The sequence below is a fragment of the Salmo salar genome, chromosome ssa19 (genome assembly GCF_905237065.1).
Source record: "Salmo salar chromosome ssa19, Ssal_v3.1, whole genome shotgun sequence".
NCBI classification, from domain to species: Eukaryota; Metazoa; Chordata; class Actinopteri; order Salmoniformes; family Salmonidae; genus Salmo; species Salmo salar.
The window spans coordinates 63,369,960-63,390,747 of NC_059460.1; the positions used below are offsets into that span (position 1 = coordinate 63,369,960).

At 42.0% G+C, this 20,788-nt stretch overlaps 1 protein-coding gene and 1 non-coding gene across 3 annotated transcripts in view; both read right to left on the reverse strand.

Annotated features, from left to right (window-relative positions):
- Positions 1-20,124, reverse strand: part of LOC106579089 (alpha-tectorin) — a 55,606-nt gene extending 35,482 nt beyond the window's left edge. Inside the window, exons 1-3 of one of the 2 annotated variants that reach the window (XM_014158636.2) lie at positions 20,025-20,124; positions 19,831-19,909; positions 19,639-19,662 (exon numbers count right to left, since the gene is read on the reverse strand). In XM_014158636.2, the coding sequence (XP_014014111.1) occupies positions 19,639-19,662; positions 19,831-19,876 (70 nt within the window). In that variant the 5' untranslated portion in view covers positions 19,877-19,909; positions 20,025-20,124. Of the gene's footprint in view, positions 1-18,410; positions 18,525-19,638; positions 19,663-19,830; positions 19,910-20,024 lie in introns of those variants that run through there. The other variant, XM_045702584.1, reaches the window with a different exon arrangement.
- trnaa-ugc (transfer RNA alanine (anticodon UGC)) lies at positions 5,915-5,989 on the reverse strand. Its single transcript has one exon. It is a non-coding gene; the product is annotated as a tRNA-Ala (tRNA).
- Positions 20,125-20,788: the final 664 nt, after the last annotated feature.

Genomic DNA, 20,788 nt, shown 5'->3' on the forward strand with positions numbered 1-20,788 from the left:
CCGTTAATCAACATAAACATATTTAGCATCTACTGGCTTCCACACATAGTCTACAAGCCACTGATGCAGACCTTTGGAACATCTCAATTTTACATTTTTTTTATAAATCCATGTAATATAGCCCAAACCTTTAGACAGGTCTAAAGAAACATGATATGAAGAAATTGTAGTCTATTTCAGAAGAACAGAATAGCATACTCCGAGTTGTCCTTATGTTAGGTCCTGATCTGGCTATGCCAAATGGCTGTGGGCTAGACTAGTTCATTTAGCAGACAAGATTTACTTAGAATTCCGTGGCATTATTTTATAGTATGAAGAATACAATTTAACAAAGCTGAATTAAATAGAAAGGATATTTTCTCCAACAATTTGAGGGAGTGCGCACATGCGGCTATTCTGTGTTGAGCGGTTGACAAAGAAGTAGGTACTCCTATATGCTTAATTTAGAGTTATTAATGTAACTTCAGTTGTACTACAAATGTTGGGCTATATGTTTAGATCTTTTTTACTCCCTTTTTCTCCTCAATTTCGTGATATCCAATTTAGATCCAATTATGATCTTGTCTCATCGCTGCAATTCCTCAACAGGCTCGGGAGAGGCGAAGGTAAAGTAATTTGTCCTCCGAAACATGACCCGCCAAACCGTGCTTCTTAACACCCACTCGCTTAACCCGGAAGCCAGCTGCACCAATGTGTTGGAGGATTGACGACCGAAGTCAGCCTGCAGGTGCCCGACCCGCCACAAGAAGTTGCTAGAGCACGATGAGCCAAGTAAAGCCCCCCTAGCCAAACCCTCCCCTAACCTGGATGACGCTGGGCCAATTGTGCGCCACCTTATGGGACTCACACAGCTTGGGATTGAACCCCAGGTTGCAATGATGCCGCAACACTGCAATGCAGTGCCTTAGACCGCTGCACCACTCGGGAACCCCATGTTTAGATTTTTTTATACATTATAAGGCTGCATGATGCAACTCTAATGATGATTTGAAAATAGTCGGTTGAAAAGAATGAGCTCTGCTTTGTTTTTTTGCGAAGACTGTACAGACTGCATCAGTCTCTCATTCACAATTTGACAAACACTTGCTAATGCCTCAAATTTCCTGGCGGCATCCCCTTTGTGTGGCCGTAATGCACCATAAAACAATCCATGCCTTTTTTGGCCAGTGGCCATTGTGTCCTTGGCCTGGAGTGCTGCGTTGTGCCCTTCTCCCTGACTGCTGCGTGATCCGAAGCACCTCTCACTCACATGGCACTCCATCACGTGATCGGGTCTTTCTCACAGACTACAAGTGAAGACAGACTGTGAGAGAAATTACAGGGTCATGTTATAAATACTGTTATTGCATCAAATGGTTGTTTAATGCAACAGAATAGGGGGTTCTTAGAACACTCATCTGTGTATGTTCTACTGAGAATGGGCCTCTGGAGGCTTAATGCTGACAGTAGATTTACGATGCCTTAGGCCACATTCCATTCATGTGAGTGAGATTGCTCCGGTTTTACTGGAAGGTACCAGGGAGAGATGGCTCGGGGCCAGACCCTGGTTTCTACACAATGAGAACGGTCTTTACAGCAGATACGGTCTGATGTGAATTAGTATCTTTCATACAACTCTTAACCTTGTGACCCCTTAACCTTGTGACCCATCTATTGTTTGTCATGAACATTCAGGAGGATGTAGTTTGCTATAAAAAGGTGTTGTATTCTTTGTCTCAGGGCTCTCAACAAATCATCTGTGGGTGATTTGTCGATCAGCCCTCATTATCGTAGAGCACTCAATCGATTCACTTTGTACGTGTGCGCTGTATTGACCTGCTCCCTTATTAATAAGTGAATAAAGATTTTGTTTTAGTATAACTCTGACACGTGTGATACGTTTGTCTCTCATTTGATAGTAAAGAAATTAAACACCCGAAGACACATCAGGGACGCAACTGCACACATCCTTATCCAATTCCGAAGTGTATATTGAAGATATTGGAAAAACTGTCCACATTTACTTTTTGTCAGCCAACAAGACGTGTAGGCCTAACGAACAACAAAGCACAAGCCTATGTCAATCTACTATCCCCCATAGTACAAAAGTTAACCTATTCTATTCTGTGCGAGGAAACAAATATTCCAAACACAGTCTGGGACAGTTCTGGGATGCGATAGAGCCCAAACTAATACAACCACTAGCATAATATTTTTTTTTCTCGCAATGTGACTGATGGAACAGATCAGAATGTTTAGTTTAAAATGTTGATAAACTATTAGGCTATTACATGGCAGTAGGCTATATATGAGAATGTTCCCCAAACTTGAAACTCACGCGCTGCTTATGTATTCCAGTCAGGCTCTACACCCCTTATAAAGGGGATTAATGTTATTTGGCCACTTTAGTTGTGAAACAAACCTTATCAAAACATAAAGGTCTATGGGCTAGGTTACATGAGGTGTGCGACTATGATTTGAAAAAGTTGAAAAAAATTGTTTCTTGCCTTACGCTGGACATCATTGTCACGTCCTGACCAGTATAAAGGTTATTTGTTATGGTAGTTTGGTCAGGATGTGGCAGAGGGTATTTGTTTTATGTGGTTCGGGGTGGTGGTTTTGTAGAAGGGTATTTGATTTATGTATTCCGGGGTTTTTGGGCACTGTTCTATGTTAATGTATTTCTATGTTTAGTCTAGTTAGTTGTATTTCTATGTTTAGGTTAATGGGGGGTTGGACTCTCAATTGGAGGCAGGTGCTTTCTGGTTGCCTCTGATTGAGAGTCCTATATATGGGTATGTGTTTGGTTTAGTGTTTGTGGGAGATTGTTTCTTGTTTTGCCTGTGTGAGCCTTACAAGACTGGTTTGTTGTTCGTGAGTTCGTTGACATTTTGTTATTTTGGTGTTCACTTTATTTTGTAAATAAATCAAGATGAGCATCCACATTCCTGCTGCGTTTTGGTCCTCCATTCCCGACGACAACCATGACAGAATCTCCCACCACAAATGGACCAAGCAACGGAGTAAGGAGCAAGGGGATTTTGAGATGGACTGGTGGAAGAAATGGACCTGGGAGGAAGTTCTGGACGGGGCTGGACCTTGGCACCAGGCTGGGGAATACCGTCGCCCACGGGAGGAAATCGAGGCAGCCAAGGTGGAGAGGCGAAGGTATGAGGCCTTGTACGCGCCGATAAAACACGAGAGGCATCCCCAAGAATTTCTTTGGGGGGGGCACACGGGTAGTTTGGCTGGGCCAAGGGTGAGCCCTAAGCCAGCTACCCATGCTTATAGGAAGGGTCGTATGGAGTGGAGAGCGCCGTGTTTTGCTGAAGTGCGCACAATCTCGCCCATACGCACGCACAGTCCAGTGCGAGTTATTCCAGCCCCTCGCAGATGCCGTGCTAGAGTGGGCATCCAGCCTGGTAGGAGGATGCCTGCGCAGTGCGTCTGGTTGCCGGTACACCTCCTAGGACCAGGCTACCCTACTCCCGCTCTACGCACGGCAACCATCAGGCCCCTGCACAGCCCAGTTCGCCCTGTTCTAGCACCCCGCTCGTACAGGGCTACTAGTTCCATCCAGCCAGGACGGGTTGTGCAGGAGGTGCGATCAAGACCGCCTGTGCGCCTCCATGGCCCGGTGTTTCCAGTTCCTGTCTCTCGTGCTGACCCGGAAGTGCGAAACCCCAGTCTGGCACGTCCAGCACCACGCATCAAGCTTCCAGTCCGACTCGGCCTGTTCCCGCTCCCCGCACTAGCCCTGAGGTGCGTGTCCCCAGGCTGATACCTCCAGTACCAGCACCACGCATCAGGCTTCCAGTGCGTCAGCCCAGCCTCGAGAGTTCGGCAACAGTGTGCAGTCCAGAGCATCCGGCAACAGTGTGCAGTCCAGAGCATCCGGCAACAGTGTGCAGTCCAGAGCATCCGGCAACAGTGTGCAGTCCAGAGCATCCGGCAACAGTGTGCAGTCCAGAGCATCTGGCAACAGTGTGCAGTCCAGAGCATCCGGCAACAGTGTGCAGTCCAGAGCATCCGGCAACAGTGTGCAGTCCAGAGCATCCGGCAACAGTGTGCAGTCCAGAGCATCCGGCAACAGTGTGCAGTCCAGAGCATCCGGCAACAGTGTGCAGTCCAGAGCATCCGGCAACAGTGTGCAGTCCAGAGCATCCGGCTACAGTGTGCCTGCGACCCGGAACCGAGGGAGTCTGCCTGCGACCCGGAACAGGGTGAAATGGAAATTAACTGTGAACCGAGGGAGTCTGCCTGTGACCCGGGACCGAGGGGGTCGGCCTGCGACCCGGAACCGGGTGAGTCTAGCAGCAACCCGGAACTGAGTAAGCCTGACGATTTGGAACAAAAAATGATTAACTATGTATTTTATGAGTCTGCCTACAGTGTGGAATGGAGGAGGTCTGCCTACGATCTGGAACAAGGGGAGTCTGCCTACGGCCCGAAACTAATCAAGTCTGTCTGCATTCGGGAGGACAGTAGGCCGGAGCCTGAACCACCTCCTGTATAGGTGGGTTGGGGAGGGGGGGGTGTAGCACAAGTGCCGTCGGTGACGGCAGCCACCCTCCCTTCCCTCCCTTTAGTTTAGGGGGATTTTTGTTTTGTTGTTTTTTTTGGTTTATTTATGAGGTGCATCCGGGGTATGCACCTTTAGGGGGGGGGTACTGTCACGTCCTGACCAGTATAAAGGTTATTTGTTATGGTAGTTTGGTCAGGACGTGGCAGAGGATATTTGTTTTATGTGGTTCGGGGTGGTGGTTTTGTAGAAGGGTATTTGATTTATGTATTCCGGGTTTTTGGGCACTGTTATATGTTAATATATTTCTGTTTAGTCTAGTTAGTTGTATTTCTATGTTTAGGTTAATGGGGGGTTGGACTCTCAATTGGCGGCAGGTGCTTTCTCGTTGCCTCTGATTGAGAGTCCTATATATGGGTATGTGTTTGGTTTAGTGTTTGTGGGAGATTGTTTCTTGTTTTGCCTGTGTGAGCCTTACAAGACTGTTTGTTGTTCATGAGTTCTTTGTTATTTTGGTGTTCACTTTATTTTATAAATCAAGATGAGCATCCACATTCCTGCTGCGTTTTGGTCCTCCATTCCCGACGACAACCGTGACAATCATTCACAACTGATAATATATATTCACAAGTGATAGGCTAATATTGTCACCCATCAGACTATTCTTGATTTAATCGTGTCTTTACATATACTAAATAATATATGTGTGACATTTGTTTTGATTTAGAATGGATCATTATCATGCACCTGTCTCGAAGCAGGGGAAGAAAATACATGTCATCTATGCACTTAAATAGCAAATGGAGGACACTTTTCCCATGGTTCATTTTCATGACAGCCAGGTAGGCTATACTCCTGTTGTAAAGATAAGCAATGTGCTTAATATTAGGAAAGTTGAGAAATAAATATAGTAGACCTAGCCTATAGAAAGTTGATGGGAATCAACCTCTTTTTAATAGAGACCATCACTTTTCTTGCGTAATTGCATAATGGGCTCTCATGAAGTGTTTGATTAGATTTTCGATTACATTTGCAATAATGTCAGAGTGATTAGAGGGACAATAGAGTGCTGAGTACCAGGCAGTTAGCACGTTTGGTAGGATACTAATGACCATCAGCAGCATCAGAGCTTGGAGAAGCATAATTACAGTGACTAAACGGTCACGTGGAATTTGACTGCCTTCGTGACTCGTGACCGCCGGTAATACGGTCACCACAACAGCCCTCGTCTGATATGAACTGAAAAGAAGAATGACCCAGGGATGTGTTTGGAGACATTTAACATCAGGTGCTGTATTTGAATAATCATTTACATTACATTTTACATTTTAGTCATTTAGCAGACGCTCTTATCCAGAGCGACTTACAGTAGTGAATGCATACATTTCATTTTTTTTATTTTTTATTCCATACTGGTCCCCGTGGGAATCGAACCCACAACCCTGGCGTTGCAAACACCATGCTCTACCAACTGAGCCACACGGGACCGACCCGGAGGGAATGGCCGGAGGGAATGGCTGCCGTTTTATAGGCTCCCAACCAACTGTGCTATTTTGTTTGTTTTTTCGCATTGTTTGTAATTTATTTTGTACATAATGTTGCTGCTACCGTCTCTTATGACCGAAAAGAGCTTCTGGATATCAGAACAGCGATTACTCACCTCGAACTGGACAAAGATTTTTTCCAACGCAAATGATATATTGATTCCCCAAGACCAGGCCCAAATCCCTGTCATTTGCATGAAGAAAAGATGGAAATACAGGGGGCGGAGATCAGGGTGCCTTGTGAGAAATCGTTGGCAAGTGGGTAAACTGCCTCTACCATCTGTTCTATTGGCCAACGTGCAATCACTGGGAAATAAATTGGATGATTGCCGTTCTATATTATAGTAACCAATAAAGTGTTAAACAAATGAAAAAATATTTTCGATTATAGATTCTTCAAAGTAGCCACCTTTTGCCTTGATAACAGCTTTGCACACTCTTGGCATTCTCTCAACCAACTTCACCTGGAATGCTTTTCCAACAGTCTTAAAGGAGATCCCACATATGCTGAGCACTTGTTGGCTGCTTTTCCTTCACTTTGCTGTACATCTCATCCCAAACCATCTCAATTGGTTTGAGGTCGGGTGATTGTGGAGGCCAGGTCATCTGATACAGGACTCCATCACTCTCCTTCTTTGTCAAACAGACCTTACACAGCCTGGAGATGTGTTGGGTCATTGTACTGTTGAAAAACAAATGATAGCCCCACTAAGCACAATCCAGACAGGATGGCATATCGCTGCAGAATGATGTGCCTTCAATTCAAAATAAATTACCAACAGTGTCACAGCAAAGCATGCCCAAACCATCACACCTCCTCCTCCATGCTTCATGGTGGGAACCACACGGAGAACATCCGTTCACCTACTCCTCGTCTCACAAAGACACAGCGGTTGGAACCAAAAATCTCAAATTTGGACTTATCAGACCAAACAACAGATTTCCAACGGTCTAATGGCCATTGCCCGTGTTTCTTGGTCCAAGCAAGTCTCTTCTTATTATTGGTGTCCTTTAGTAGTGGTTTCTTTGCAACAATTTGACCATGAAGGCCTGATTCACACAGTCTCTTCTGAATAGTTGAGGTTGAGATGTGTCTGTCACTTGAACTCTGTGAAGCATTTATTTGGGCTGCAATTTCGGAGGCTGGTAACTCTAATGAACTTATCCTCTGCAGCAGAGGTAACTCCGGGTCTTCCTTTCCTGTGGCAGTCCTCATGAGAGCCAGTTTCATCATAGCGCTTGATGGTTTTTGCCACTGCACATTAAGAAACTTTCAAAGTCCTTGAAATTTTCCACATTGACTGACCTTCATGTCTTAAAGTGATGATGGACTGTTGTTGTTCTTTGCTTATTTGAGCTCTTCTTGTCATAATATGAACTTGTTATTTTACCAAATAGGGATATCTTCTGTATACCACCCTTACAGTGCCTTGCAAAAGTATTCATCCCCCTTGGCGTTTTTCCTATTTTGTTGCACTACAACCTGTAATTTAAATAGATTTTTACTTGGATTTCATGTACTGAACATACACAAAAAGAGTCCAAATTGGTGAAGTGAAATGCAAAAAAAGAACTTGTTTCAAAAATAAAAATAAAATATGAAATGGAAAAGTGATGCGTGCATATGTATTCACCCCCTTTGCTATGAAGCCCCTAAATAAGATCTGGGGCAACCAATTACCTTCAAGAGTCACATAATTCGTTAAATAAAGTCCACCTGTGTGCAATATAAGTGTCACATGATCTGTCACATGATCTCAGTATATCTACACCTGTTCTGAAAGGCCCCAGAGTCTGCAACCCCACAAAGCAAGGGGCACCACCAAGCAAGCGGCACCATGAAGACCAAGGAGCTCTCCAAACAGCTCAGGGACAAAGTTGTGGAGAAGTACAGATCAGGATTGGGTTATAAAAAAATATCAGAAACTTTGAATATGGCACCACAATAACCCTGCCAAGAGAGGGCCGCCCACCAAAACTCACGGACCAGGCAAGGAGGGTATTAATCAGAGAGGCAACAAAGAGACCAAAGATAACCCTGAAGGAGCTGCAAAGCTCCACAGCGGAGATTGGAGTATCTCTCCATTGGACCACATTAAGCCGTACACTCCACAGACCTGGGCTTTACGGAGGTGTGGCCAGAAAAATGCCATTGCTTAAAGAAAATAATAAGCCAAAAGGCATGTTGGAGACTCCCCAAACATATGGAAGATGGTACTCTGGTCAGATGAGACTAAAATTGAGCTTTTTAGCCATCAAGGAAGATGCTATGTCTGGCGCAAACCCAACACCTCTCATCACCCCGGGAATATCATCCCCACAGTGAAGCATGGTGGTGGCAGCATCATGCTGTGGGGATGTTTTTCATCGGCAGGGACTGGGATACTGGTCAGAATTGAAGGAATGATGGATGGCACTAAATACAGGGATATTCTTGAGGGAAATCTGTTTCAGTCTTCCAGAGATTTGAGACTGGGATGGAGGTTCACCTTCTAGCAGGACAATGACCCTAAGCATACTGCTAAAGCAACACTTGTGTGGCTTAAGGGGAAACATTTAAATGTCTTGGAATGGCCTAGTCAAAGGTCAGACCTCAATCCAATTGAGATTCTGTGGTATGACTTAAAGATTGCTGTACACCAGCAGAACCCATCCAACTAGAAGTAGCTGGAGCAGTTTTACCTTGAAGAATGGGCAGAAATCCCAGTGGCTAGATGTGCCAAGCTTATAGAGACATACCCCAAGAGACTTGCAACTGTAATTGCTGCAAAAGTGGCTCTACAAAGTATTGACTTTGGGGGGTGGAATAGTTATGCACGCTCAAGTTTTCCGTTTTTTTGTCTTATTTCTTGTTTGTTTCACATACAATGTATATATTGCATCTTCAAAGTGGTAGGCATGTTGTGTAAATCAAATGATACAAATTCCAGGTTGAAAAAGCAAAAAAACTGGAAAAATGCCAAGAGGGGTGAATACTTTCGCAAGCCACTGTAACTTGTCACAACACAACTGATTGGCTCAAACACATTAAGGAAATAAATTCCATAAATTAACTTTAAACAAGGCACACCTGTTAATTCAAACGCATTCCAGGTGACTACCTCATGAAGGTGGTTGAGAAAATGCTAAGAGTATGCAAAGCTCTCATCAAGGCAAAGGATGGCTACTTTGAAGAATCTAAAATATAAAATATATTTCGATTTGTTTAACACTTTTTTGGTTACTACATGATGCCCTATGTGTTATTTCATAGTTTTGAAGTCCTCACTATTATTCTACAATGTAGAAAATAGTAAAAATAAAGAAAAACCCTGGAATGAGTAGGTGTGTCCAAACTTTTGACTGGTATTGTATATTATTCGTAGCTGTCTATTTACCACCACAAACCGATGCTGGCACTAAGATCGCATTCAACGAGCTGTATAAGGCCGTAAGAAGCGGCGCTCCTAGTGGCCGGAGACTTTAATGCAGACAAATTTAAATCGGTTTTACCTCATTTCTACCAGCATGTCACATGTGCAACCAGAGGAAAAAAAACTCTAGACCACCATTACTCCACACACAGAGACGCATACAAAGCTCTCCCTCGCCTTCCATTTGGCAGATCTGACCATAATTATATCCTCCTGATTCCTGCTTACAAGCAAAAACTAAAGCAGGAAATACCAGTGACTTGCTCAATACAGAAGTTGTCAGATGACACGGATGCTACGCTACAGGACGGTTTTGCTAGCAGAGACTGGAATATTTTCCGGGATTCATCCAATGGCATTGAGAAGTATAACACATCAGTCACCGGCATCATCAATAAGTGCATTGACGACGTTGTCCCCAGTGACTGCACATACATATCCCAACCAGAAGCCATACAGGCAACATCTGCACCGAGCTAAAGGCTAGAGCTGCCGCATTCAAAGAGCGGGACACTAATCCGGACGCTTATAAGAAATCCCGTTATGCCCTCAGACAAACCATCAAACAGGCAAAGCGTCAATACAGGACTAAGATTGAATCCTGCTACACTGACACTGATGCTCATCGGATGTAGCAAGGCTTGCAAACTATTATGGACTACAAAAAAAGCTGCCCAGTGACGCGAGCCTACCAGACGAGCTAAATGCCTTTGAAGCTCGCTTCGAGGCAAGCAACACTGAAGCATGCATGAGAGCACCAGCTGTTCCAGACGACTGTGTGATCACGCTCTCCATGGCCGATGTAAGCAAGACCTTTAAACAGGTCAACAATCAAAGGAAACAATCACACATGGATTACCAGGACGTTTACACAGAGCATGCACGGACCAACTGGCAAGTGTCTTCACTGACATTTTCAACCTCTCCCTGACCGAGTCTGTAATACCTACATGTTTCAAGCAGACCCCTACAGTCCCTGTGCCCAAGAAAGCGAAGGTAACCTGCCTAAATGACTACCACCCCATAGCACTCACTTCGGTAGTCATTTAGTGCTTTGAAAGGCTGGTTATGACTCACATCAACACCATCATCCTGGAAACCCAAGACACACTCCAATTCGCATACCACCCCAACAGATCCACAGATGGCACAATCTCAATCGCACTCCACACTGCCCTTTCCCACTTGGACAAAAGGAACACCTATGTGAGAATGCTGTTCATTGACTACAGCTCAGCGTTCAACACCATGGTGCCCTCAAAGCTCATCACTAAGCTAAGGACCCAGGGACTAAACACCTCCCTCTGCAACTGGATCCTGGCTGCTGCCAGGTGGTAAGGGTAGTCAACAACACATCTTCCACGCTGATCCTCAACACTGGTGCCCCTCATGGGTGCGTGCTTAGTCCTCTCTTGTACTCCCTGTTCACCAACGACTGCGTGGCCATGCATGACTCCAACACCATCATTACGTTTGCTGACAACACAACAGTGGTACAACGATGAGACAACCTATAGGGACAACCTATAGGGAGGAGGTCAGAGACCTGGCAGTGTGGTGCCAGGACAACAACCTCTCTCTCAATGTGAGCAAGACAAAGGAGCTGATTGTGGACTACAGGAAAAAGAAGGGCCGAACAGGCCCCCATTAACATCGACGGGGGTGTAGTGGAGCAGGTCGAGAGTTTCAAGTTTCTTGGTGTCCACATCACCAACAAACTATCATGGTCCAAACACACCAAGACAGTCGCGAAGAGGGCATGACAACACATTTTTCCCCTCAGGAGACTGAAAAGATTTGGCACGGGTCCCCAGATCCTCAAAAAGTTCTACAGCTACATCATCGAGTGCATCCTGACCGATTGCATCCCTGCCTGGTGTGGCAACTGCTCTGCAATCCGATCGTAAGGCGCTACAGAGGGTAGTGCGTATGGCTAGTACATCACTGGGGCCAAGCTTCCTGCCATCCAGGACCTATATACTAGGCAGTGTCAGAGGAAGGCCCAAAAAATTGTCAAAGATTAATCAAATGTCCACCCAACTATCTACATTAAATTATTGTTAATCTACTGTAACTGCAGTGTCCAATTTACAGTAGCTATTACAGTGAAAAAATGCCATGCTATTGTACCATGAAAATTGAAAAAAAGGGTCCATTCCTTAATAAGAGGTTTTAACTATTTCTTGATCTGCATTGTTGGTAAGAATTTCACGGTAAGGTCTACACCTGTTGTATTCGGCGCATTGTGACAAATACAATTTGATTTGATTTGATATAGAGGATGATGGTTGCAATCGGTATCTCAAGTAGAGTGAGGCCTAAAAGGGTTTTGTAAATGAGTATCAACCAGGGCATTTTATGTCTAGTATAAAGCGATGGACAATTTACAGAGGAGTACAGAGTGCAGTTGTGTGTCCTATAAGGAGCATTGGTGGCAAATCTTAGCCCTGTTTCTCTCTGCCTATGTATGAATTCCCCAAATCACCAACAGTAACCTATATTCAGATATCTGCTGCACACCTCAAACCTGTTATTTGCATGTCTTAGTCTTGTGAACTCTGACCTGTATACCCTAACCGTTTCACAGATAAACTCATTGTACAGGGTTATAACCCATGTGCGTAGGCCCCATATACTTTTTTACCACACATTTGTTACCAGAAAGGATTTGAAAGGACAATAGATGTCCATTCAGACCAAATACTTGTATAAGCCTTATATATCTCTAAACCCTATTACTATATAAATTAGGTCTCACTCCAGTGCCCAAGCTTCAACATTCATACAAACAAGGTTTATACCAGAACTTCAGCCCTAATATCCCTACAGACCAGGTTTACACCTACATGTCCAACCCAATATTCATAAACAACTGGTCTCCTGCAACGTCAAACCCAATTGTCATAAAAAATGTGGCATATTTCTGCATTTCACCCTTAATATTCATACCAACCAGGTTTACAACTGTATTTCAGTTTAAATATGCATACCTACAAAGTCTGCACCTGGGCTTGAATCCAATTAGTCAAATAAACAAAGTTTAAATCTGTGTCAAAGCCTAAATACTCATAAACTGTATACCATTTCTACATGTTTCATTGAGTCCCAATACTAATATAAACCAGTTCGAGGACTACACCTGCATCTAAGCCCAAATACTCATACAAACCAGGTTTACACATGTCCCAAAACTCTGATAAACCAGGTATACAAAACTCACATAAACTAGGTCTACCCTTGAGCAAGGGGCACTGATCTAAACTATTAACATGAAATACAGTACGTGTTATGTTATTACACTAATTGAGTTTATGGCCTACACATTGCCAATTACCCCTAAATTAACAAAGTAGATGTTTTACAGCCAGAATCACAGATTTAGGCATACGTAAAGGCCAATAAATAATGGTCAAACTGTGTTCTCGGGGACCTTCAAAGCTGCAGAAATGTTTTGGTACCCTTCCCATATCTGTGCCTCGGCATAATCCTGTCTCGGAGCTCTACAGACAATTCCTTCGACCTCATGGCTTGGTTTTTTGCTCTGAAATGTATTGTCAACTGTGGGACCTTTTATGGATAGTTGTGTGCCTTTCCAAATCATGCCCAATCAATTGAATTTACCACAGGTGGACTCCAATCAAGTTGTAGAAACATTTCAAACATCTCAAACAGCTCAATTTCAAGTCTCGTTGCAGTGTCTGAATACTTATGTAAATAAGGTATCTGCTTTTTATTCTTAATAAATTTGCTAAAATGTCTAAAAACCTGTTTTCGCTTTGTCATTATGGGGTGTTGTGTGTAGATTGCTGAGTTATTTTTTAAATCCATTTTAGAATAAGGCTGTAATGTAACAACATTTTGAAAAAGTAAAGGGGTCTGAATACTTTCTGCTGTAAAATGAAATAAATCTACTATGATTAAATACATATAACAAGTTAGAGACACTGTATGTCCCATTGATCACAATTGTGACCGCAAAGATATGTAAATATTTTGTGTGTGTGCTGGTTTTGCATGTTATTGTGGCATTAATTCAAGTCACATATCAGTTTGCAAACAATGTAAAAAAATGTATGTGACTTAATAAAGCTGCATATAAACATGGCCTCATTCTTAAAGTAAGAAAAACAGCTTCAAAATGCAGGTGTTTCAGCCTCGCTCAGTGCTTTCAGTGGTGGAGGGGCAGCCAGCCGAATATAGAGAGCGTAGGGGTTGGTAATCTTCTCTAGTTCCACCGTGTGGGGACACTACATCACCGCAGAATTTACAGGGAGAGCTAAGCAGTTCAAGCCCCCTTGGGTGTTGCCATAGATTATCATTAGTGCCCATCCAAGAAGCCTCAACGTCATTGGCCACAGATAAAAAATGACCTCAAATCACGTTATATCTACCGTAGTTTTGAATGGACTGATCATGTTACTTTCAAAATCTTCGCTAGCAAGCTAGCTTCTTTGGGATAGGGGGCAGTATTTTCACGGCCGGATAAAAAACGTACCGGATTTAATCTGGTTACTACTCCTGCCCAGAAACTAGAATATGCATATAATTAGTAGATTTGAATAGAAAACACTCTAAAGTTTCTAAAACTCTGGCCAAAACCTGAGAAGATTCCATGCAGGAAGTGCCCTGTCTGACAATTTGTTGTCCTTCTGTTGCATCTCTATCGACATTACAGCATCTGTGCTGTAACGTGACACTTTCTAAGGCTTCCATTGGCTATCTAAAGCTGCCTGAAAGTGGAATGACGTGTCTCCTGTCTCTGGGCAAAGTACAGCAGCAGAGTTTGTAAGTGGCCTGCCTGGGGACAGTGGGACTGGAGATGCGCGTTCACGAGACTCCTCCATTTTTTTCTTTCAGTCTTTGAATGAATACAATGTTGCCCGGTTGGAATATTATCGCTATTTTACGAGAAAAATCGCATAAAAATTGATTTTAAACAGCGTTTGACATGCTTCGAAGTATGGTAATGGAATATTTTGAAATGTTTTGTCACGAAATGCGCTCGCGCGTTACCCTTCGGATAGTGACCTGAACGCACGAACAAACCGGAGGTATTTGGATATAATGATGGATTATTTGGAACCAAAACAACATTTGTTGTTGAAGTAGAAGTCCTGGGAGTGCATTCTGATGAAGAACAGCAAAGGTAATCCAATTTTTCTAATAGTAATTCTGAGTTTAGGTGACCCCGAAGTTGGCGGATGTCAAAATAGCAAGCCGTGATGGCCGAGCTATGTACTCAGAATATTGCAAAATGTGCTTTCGCCGAAAAGCTATTTTAAAATCGGACATAGCGATTGCATAAAGGAGTTCTGTATCTATAATTCTTAAAATAATTGTTATGTTTTTTGTCAACGTTTATCATGAGTAATTTAGTAAATTCACCGGAAGTTTTCGGTGGGTATGCTAGTTCTGAACATCACATGCTAATGTAAAAAGCTGGGTTTTGATATAAATATGAACTTGATTGAACAAAACATGCATGTATTGTATAACATAATGTCCTAGGAGTGTCTCTGATGAAGATCATCAAAGGTTAGTGCTGCATTTAGCTGTGGTTTGGGTTTATGTGACATATATGCTTGCTTGGAAAATGGCTGTGTGATTATTTGTGTCTATGTACTCTCCTAACATAATCTAATGTTTTGCTTTCGCTGTAAAGCCTTTTGGAAATCGGACAACGTGATTCGATTCAGGAGAAGTGTATCTATAAAATGGTGTAAAATAGTCCTATGTTTGAGAACTTTGAATTATGACATTTTGTGGATTTAAATTTGTCGCTCTGATTTTTCACTGGCTGTTGAATAGTGTGGGACGATTTCGTCCCACCTCCCCTAGAGAGGCTAGACAAGCAGTCATCATCATGAATCACGTCGACAATCTACTGCCAAATCCTTTTCAATCCTTGTCATATGAATTTTAATTATAGATAAAGGGTATAGGTGCTCATCGGCCATTGGACATAAACATTACACAACAAGTCGGAAATCGCAAATTCAACAATGAGTGGTTTGGAAAGAATCAGTGGCTAACTGCAAGCGTTGCAAAGCAATTACTATTTTGATTCTCCTACCTGTTATTCGGTGGAGAGGGTGTGTGGTCCAAGTCTGGGTTTAAGGATTTAAAACAGCTGTCTGAATTGGTCTCTTTTCCAAGCTTAAAAGGATAAGAAATGTGTCTACATTACCACAGTTGGTTAAGAAAGTGGATAACTGCAAAAGCGCAGATGCTACTATGGCAATGGCCATTGCGGAGCATTGTTCGCTGCTAGCATGCAACCATTTAGGTATGGCTTGCAAAGCTGCCTTTTTTTAGATTCTATGGCAGCAACAAACTTCCAAATGCACTGCACCAAGTGCACAGAAATGATTAGGGGAGTACTGGCTCCTTATTTTCTCAAAAGGGTAACATCAGATGTGGGGGATGAAAAGTTCAGTCTCCTTTTGGATGAGTCCACTGATGTCAGTGTCTCAAAACACCTGGGTGTGGTGATTCGGTATTTCAGTGCTAAAAACATTACCGTTGTGTCCACATTTCTCGGGCTGGTTGAATTGGAGGGGGGCGATGCCAGATCAATAGTAAAGGCGGTAGTTGAGTTTCTTGAGAAGTGTAACCTTAAAAAAGAGAATCTTAAGGGTATTGGCACTGATAATGCGTCCGTGATGACTGGGGTGCACAAGATTTTAAAGGAAGAATATGCATTGCCCAATTTGGTACTCATCCGCTGTGTGTGCCATTCTTTACAATTGGCTGTCAGTGCAGCATCCAAAGAAACCATCCCTAGGAGTGTTGAGTACTTAATCAGGGAAACCTACAACTGGTTTTCGATTTCCCCAAAATGGCGCGAGGCATACAAAGCAGTGTATGCCACCATTCATTTTGGCCAGAAACCCCTGCAGATCACCAAAGTGTGTGTCACACGTTGGCTATTGATTGAGCCTGCGGTAACTCGTATATTTAGCCAGTGGGAAGAACTGAAACTCCATCTTGAGGTGACCAAGGCCAGTGAGCATTTTCCACAGAGTATAAAACCCACTTCCTACAAAATGTACATTAAGTCAGAGAAGGCAGAGTAGCTAAGGAGATGGAGAAAACACCAGTCTGTATTACATCATCAAACTAGTAAGGGCAACCACGCATGGCATCAGACAGGAGACGCGTCCAACCATGATGTATACTGCTAAGATAGTCTAGCTAGCTACATTTTCAGATATTAAACATTTCTAATTTTGACAGAAAGTGGTTTCATTTCAAGTGTACTGTTAGCTAGCTAATGTTAGCTGGCTGGGTTGCTAACTAACATTATGTGTATGATCTTATTCTTCATATCCCAGACACATTTGCTTGACTAGTTATAGCCATAGAACCTAGTTGGTTAGCTACCTGCAGATTCATGCAGAGCAGTAACGTCATGAGTTGTGATTATGGTCCATTGTTTAGCTAGCTAGCGAGGGTGTGAGCAATGCTGAATGGGTGTAGACAGAGAAGGGCTCTCCCAATAGCAGTACCAAAACATTGAAAGACGGTTTTCTCAAAAGTGAGTTTACAAGTTGATCACCTTTCAAAGCATAATTACTTTCCCATCGCTGTCTGAAATGCAGTGTATGATATACCATTTTGTAGCTCTGAGTCTCTACTTTTATCCAATGTAAAAAACTGAAATTCAAATGTTGCTACATAAGACCGAATCCAGGTGGTGAGTCACTACTTGTTGTTCAATAATTTCATCTAAACTGCTCGCGTCAACAAGTGTCTGCGTAGCCAGGAGCTAAAATAGTTCTATGCTTGACACGCTGCAAGTTCCGCCTCTCTCATCTCCTCATTGGTTTTTAAGAGAAAAATACCCACTTGGGTGATTGAAATATTAACTGAGGCCCACACTCCAGTCCAGTTGGTGGCGGTAATGCACCTTAAAGTTGGTTGCCAACCGCCATATAAAGTCCACGGAAGAAGAAGACTGAAGAAGGAGCAACTACTAGAAACTAACTAGGTTTCTCCTTTTATCTGTGGATTAATTGTCAGAGTAGAGAACAGACTATTTTGTATGACTCAAAATTGATAAAAATTGCAAAATTGCGTTTCAGATCAAATAACAACCCAATTTTTATATCCCAGGACAAATTAGCTAGCAGCAGCACGCTAGCTAAATGTCCATGAATGTTTCATGTGTTTTGAACTGTCCCCAAATTAATACAGTTGGTTCAGAGTTTGTTTATATATTTCAACCTGCGTGTCCTGATCGCATCTGTTGTGGATGGACAAAATCAACCCACTATCATTCCACTATTAGCACCAGATAGATATGTTATGGAGATATTTCTGAAATTACAATGCAAAAATACCCCAAAAATCTATGCATAGCACCTTTAAATTAAATAAATTCATAATGTATTATTCTTCAACTGTTCGTCACATTGCCGTAAATCCTTTTTTTTTGCCTGCATCGCGCTGCGTGAAGAGCACTATAAGCAACACACACAATGGCAAGTTACTTTTGCTTCTAATAATGCAAAGGAAGTCAAGTGAGTTCTGGTATCAAAGTCAAATGGTGCACAGAATTTATGGTAGAATGTCGGGTACATTTATTTTGCATCGGGACAATAAGGAAACTTTAAAACCAGCTCTAATATATGCCCATTAAATGTCAGCAATGCCTTCATGTGAAATTAAACATAGAGATTGATGCTGTTTGCTAGCTAGTGCAGTATTTCAAAACCCTTTGTTGTACCAGGCAGCATGCAGCGGTCTTTCATCATTGCACTAAAACTAGCACTGTAGCAGTTACATTAAAACTAGCATTGACAAAATGACTGTCTATAATCAGTGTCTAATCAGTATCTCAGGGTCCAGTCAGCATCATCCCAGGGACTGCGTGGGCTGAGAAACACTGAGCTAGAGTTCAATCAGAGAGACCGCCGATGATAGCATGGGGCACTGAAACATTTGCTCTACCTTAAGGCTGGTTTACAGTTGGCCTATCGACATGTCTGTAGACAGTTGTCGCGGTGACATCATGAACATTCTATTGTCGTCCGACATCAAACTTGTCGTTGTCATTATGAAAAACTATAAACACAAAATGACAGAATCTGAATGTCATCAGCAGCCCAGAGCTTCAAATAGCATGCTTGCTCTATTTTAACACCAATAAACCCATATGTTTAACATTGTATTTAGTAAATGTCAACCTATACTAGCTAGCAAGGCAACTAAAAGCAACTTTCTAAACAATGTTTTGGTTTCTTTCTATCCTTAATATTGCTGGACCCCAATGGGGACCCATAATAAAATACAAAACATGTCATCTAGCTAAAGTTAGCTGGCTAGCCAGTTCAAATAATGACCTAAGTATAGCTGACAACGTCTTCATTTTACAGGAAAATAAAATTATTATTATTTACAAAGTAATGGTGAGCAATACAAAAAAATAGCTTATGGTTGTGAGTGTGACTAAATAAAACTAGGTCTTTCTATCTGAGGATTTTAGAACTCCTGCACTGTCTCGTCACAGATGGATTTGGTCTTATTGCTGTACCAGCCCAGTAACCACGACAAGGAAACCAACAGTCGCAGCAACGGTCTACATTCATTCCACCGGAGTATAAGTTAAATATAGTTTTGATCAGTGACACTTGTCACATTCTAATTATCTACAGACCAAGTATAAACTGGCCTTTTACTCTATCACATGCATTGTCTACACCTTGTCATAATGGATTTTTGTCAAATAAAATTAAACAATGACAATTACGAAGTGTGCAGACAGCATTCTGCACATTCAGAACAACCTTCTCTTACTGAAGCAAATTTTGACTCAATCTTAATTGTTTTCTTACAGGAGTTTTAAAATGATTAAACACAGTTATATTCCAAAACATTTCATTCAAAGTCAAACACAGATTTTCTTGAGTGATATTATTGCGATATAAATTGAATGGAAGTGTGTGAGCTATTTTAGGGTGACTATTCATACATGATGTAAACTATGACATTGTAGGAATAGTTTACTTCACAGGGCATTCCATAGAGCTTGTATTAAAAATATAATACAGTCGCATAACTCCACTCAAGGTAAGAAAACAATTACGATTAGATCGTAATTTTGAGAAACTATCCTTTAAAGGGAATTGTTTGTTTTGCTAAGTGGGTTGAAATCAGTTAATAGACATGGTAAACTTACCAGAAACAGCATTGGTCACCCTACCTGTTGAGATACGAAAGGTAAAATGTTTACGCAAGGGAAATTAATATGGAAAAATAAGTTGGTTTTATAGCCTTACAGACTAAATAGAAGTGGAACAAAGGAAAACATGTGTGCAATTCAACACCAGCTTTTCTCATCAGCTTCATACTGAGAAGAGACAATACTTACTCATCATCAACAAAAGCAGTACCAAAAGCATGGTTTGGTTCCCCATTGTCACTAGCTCCTTGGCCAAGATAATTCAAATCTATGAGAAAAGATGATAATCACCATTACCATAATTGTCAGAAACCATTAATATTATTATCCCATCCTTAAAATATATTTTATGCACATTTTACATGTTGTATTGATGAGCTCACCTGTTTCTGTGGATTCACCCTCTCATGTATGTGGTACAATTGGACACTAGGCTTATATATTGTTCATTTCTGTGGTGGAATGCACCTTGATCGAAAGCTCTACAAACCGGTTGTCTCACCAGTTACAATAATTATTTGGCTGTGAAAGATTCGCGTGACAAAGGCAAAAACAATTTGCTTCCTCATATGTGCACTGTATGCGAACAAATGCTTTATTGAAAGATTTAAGAAGTATTCTTTGGGGTTAGATTTGTTTCTTTATTCTGTAAGAATGTCTATTCAACATAACTCAAAGAAAACTATGATCTGTGAATATTTACAAATATTTCACAAAGTAAATCATAATCTGTGAATACAGTATGTAAAAATAAATCACACATAAATCCATGATATGTAAATATATTCAACATAGCTCACAAATAAAATTACAATTTGAATAAATGTAAAACGATTTGTGAGCAAATGTTCAGAAATCCCTAACATTTACAACTGTGGAATGTGAATTTGCTTATTCAAAAAGTGCTTGTGGATCTGTATTCCGTGCTTACAGAATTTTCGGACACATTTTCCACCTGACGTATTTCTATCCACAAATATGTGGCTTAAGATGAGCAGTCTATGTCCATTCATTGGGATAACCTTTGTGTCACATTACTTTCTAAAGCTGGTCGTTAGGGGCAGGGGCAACGTGTGCGCTGGGAGTCGGGAAGCAAGTTCAAGGTGTGAATCGTTGAATAAATAAATGAAAACAAGAAACACGAACA